The 3,323-nt window shown below is 54.0% G+C and overlaps 1 protein-coding gene across 1 annotated transcript in view; it reads right to left on the bottom strand.

Moving 5' to 3' along the window:
* The window catches only part of LOC109774209 (uncharacterized), a 2,769-nt gene extending 840 nt beyond the window's left edge, over window positions 1–1,929 (bottom strand). The window contains exons 1-3 of the mRNA XM_020332918.4: window positions 1,246–1,929; window positions 176–331; window positions 1–43 (exon numbers count right to left, since the gene is read on the bottom strand). The exon at window positions 1–43 is cut by the window's left edge and continues 840 nt beyond it. Of these exons, the coding sequence (XP_020188507.1) occupies window positions 1–43; window positions 176–331; window positions 1,246–1,646 (600 nt within the window). The 5' untranslated portion in view covers window positions 1,647–1,929. The remainder of the gene's footprint in view (window positions 44–175; window positions 332–1,245) is intronic.
* Between the last annotated feature and the right edge of the window lie 1,394 nt (window positions 1,930–3,323).

Below are 3,323 nucleotides of genomic sequence, written 5' to 3' on the forward strand. Positions count from 1 at the left end.
CTTCTTCACCACACACTTCTGCGTCGTGCATCGGTAGTAGCTCCTGCACCCACACATCACCATTATCAGCACAAGCACATACATAATCGTTCTTCGTCCCTAGGTACATACCAAAATCGCCCATGCACATGCGGTGCAACTGCCTATGTATGTACGTACATACGTTGATACGTACCTGGGATATGGGCTGTTCTTGACGGCCTTCTGGCCGTACTTGCGCCAGCGGTAGCCGTCCTCGAGGTGGTCGACCTCGCTCTTGGTCATGAAGGCGAACCGCGGCTGCCGCGGACGCTTCTCGCCCTTGCCCGCCTTGCCGCCCTTAGCCGCAGACCTGAAAAGATTTCGATTACGCGTCGGTGAGATGAGATATCAGCAGCCGAAAGCGGCGGAATCGTATACCATTTGGCTGTCTCGATAGCTTAGCTATCTACTCCTAATCCTAGTGGTGGATAGAGATTTCGTTCATACTACGATCGATCGACTACGATATGTATGGTCTGGCCTCCCGGCCGGGATCCCGTTCAAACATGCATGGTTGTTGGCGTGGTCTATGTAAGAGCGCACATGGTTTTTAGGAGGTTCACATTGTGCCTGGCCTTTTTGCTGCCCCCTTTTCTGCTCTTTGGATTTTCTGAGAGATGCGTACATATGATAGGTTGCACCAAAGTAGAACCTGAGCAAATCCTAGATGGGGGAGGGTCTCTTAACTGGGCATGGTTTCATTCTAGAGATTATTGGGCATGATTTTGACAAGATGGGGCCATACATGGGGTGGAAGAAGAAAAATGAACAAAGCATAAAAGTAGAAAAAATGCAAGAGGCAAATTTGTGATCAAGATTTTGGAGATGAAGCAAGTAATCAAGAGTTCAAGACACGAAATCAGATTTTTATGTTTTTATTTATTTATTATTTATTCTTGATTGTCAGGCTGAGGCATGCAAGCTGGGTGTGAAACCCTAGCCGGGTTCACACCTTGGCCAGCCGGCCAAACTACCTTAAAAGGGGAATAAAGAACAAAAAAGAACAGAAAAGGCATGAATGAATGAATGGCCAGCAAGCAATTCAAGGAAGCGAAATCTAGCCCGCCCCAAATCTTGATCCAATATCGCAGCAGAAAAGAACCAGAGGCAGTTAACCAGATTAGGCAGTCAGAAGGACCAAGAACTCGCCAAAAGGGACGCCCCAAGATTTCAGATCAAGACACGGAAAATCACAAGGAGAGAAATTAATGCAGTCCAACTCACCCTTTCTTGCTCTTGTCACCCTCGTCTCCCCCCTTGCCGTCCTCCCCGTCGCCGTCCTCCTTCTTGCACCTCCCCGCCGAGTCCCCCTCTCCGGCGCAGAGGCCTCCGCCGGCCTCGCTCGACGAGGACGACATGGACGACGTGGCGTTGGGCGTCCCCCCGCCGGCGCTGGGAGTGAGGGCGCCGCCGCCGCTTGGCGTGGTGTCCACCACCAGCTCCCTCTTGACGACGTCCTCCGCGGCCGGCAGCTCCAGCGCCCTGCACAGCAGATCGTAGTCCATGGGCGTCTGCAGGTAGTCGGCGAGCCAGGAGGCCTGCTGCTCCTGCTGCTGCATCCCCGGCCCCGGCCGCTGCGTGAAGAGCGACGCGAGCTCGTCGTGGAACTGGAACTCGCCCGACATAGGCGCTACGCTGTACTGCCTTGCTGCCTGTGGGAGATAGATCGATGGTGTAGTAGCTCGATTGTTCTTGGCGCTGTGGCTGGCTGTGGGCTTATGAAACGGGAGGGAGGAGGAGAGGGATCGAGAGGGAAGCAAGCATATGGGGGAGGTACTAGTAGTGGTGGTATGGTGGTGGAGGTGCAGTGATTAGTGAGGCAAGCCGAGGAGACAGCGAGAGGTGTGTGTGAGCAAGAGAGCGAGAGGGAGCGCAGCTCCTAGCTATATCTTGAGGATTCAGAGAGAGAGAGAGAGAGAGAGAGAGAGAGCGGTGATGTATAGAGAGAGGGGGATGGTTGGGTGGGAGGATTTTTTTTTCCATTGGCTTTTTGGCTTGCTTTTGTGAAAGAAACAAGCGCTAATTGATTGGGCCCAAAAGAGAAGAGATAGATGAGATAGATGTCCATTCCTTGGCCTCTTCCCCACTCCTTTGGTTCCTTCCTCTCGGTTTTAACCGCAGGATACTCTATGCTTAGACTTCAGAGTCCAGACCTAGCTAGCTACAACACCGAGCAGTATAATTCTAATACTACTAGAGTATAGTAATACTAGCACCGTAATTTGTAATGTAATGGTGGGGGTGGGAACGGTCCACGGTCACGGGGTGAGTCAGCGGCGTGCACCGGCGGTAGCCGGTCACATGTCTGGGGTCAAAGCGCGGCGCCGCGGTCAATCGTTCAGACGGATGGGGCATGCCACGTCTACGTCGCCCTTTGACCGGGCCCTACCCTACCCACGCCAGCGTGACGCTGCGTGATCTCTGCTCACGCTCTGCGCCCTCCGATCTCGATCTCGATCTCGAGCGAGAGCTGACGGCCGCTGATGCTGGCGGTGGCATTGCATCATGGCATACGATGAGAGAGACCAAGGGAATAACATGTGCGGGGTCAAGCTGGCAGCGGCAGGTGGGGCCGTTTCCATTCGGAGACGGTGCATGACTCTGCACGTCGGGGCAGGCATCGGGAACTGCTTTCGATCATCGATCGCCATTTCCATTTCCCTGCAAGAGAGGCGCATATGGAGGAAATCCAATCATAAAAAGGGATCCACAGTGACCGGGGACCTAAGCCTTAAGTGAGACTGTTTCTGTTTGGTCTCTCACTCGACTCCTGTTGCGTCCAGCAGCAATATTTAGAGCGCCCGCCCACAATCATGACAAGTGCATGCTACGCATCATACCATCCCATTGTCTATTTCCGCCCCGTTCGAGTTTGCTGTTTCAGGGCATGATTCATTTTCGTGTGCATCAACTTTCAGAATCTATACATGTCTTCTTCAAGTGTTTGATCGAAGCGGTACAAATATGGCCACGGTTTGTGCTTCAGTGGGAGCGTCGGGGCCCTCCATAAAGCGTGTGAATACGAACAGAAAACGCCGCACGTCGTCATAGGATAATATCCCCTGCCCTGTCCTGTCCAGCTCGTGCACCGGTTTTTTGCATACGCCGTGGCGGTGCGCCTGACCTGAGACCAGGGTACGCGGCGCGGCGCCAGCTCTGCGTCCCGACGTCCCATGTGAAAAGCGAGCATGGCCTCCACGTCGTCCACGCTTATACCACACGCTAACGCCGGCAACACCGTGTCTCCTGGCTAAAATACCGTGCTGGGCGGGTGGCGTCTGAAAGCGGCCGGGGCCGTGCCG

The sequence above is a fragment of the Aegilops tauschii genome, chromosome 3, assembly GCF_002575655.3.
Source record: "Aegilops tauschii subsp. strangulata cultivar AL8/78 chromosome 3, Aet v6.0, whole genome shotgun sequence".
Lineage (NCBI taxonomy): Eukaryota > Viridiplantae > Streptophyta > Magnoliopsida > Poales > Poaceae > Aegilops > Aegilops tauschii.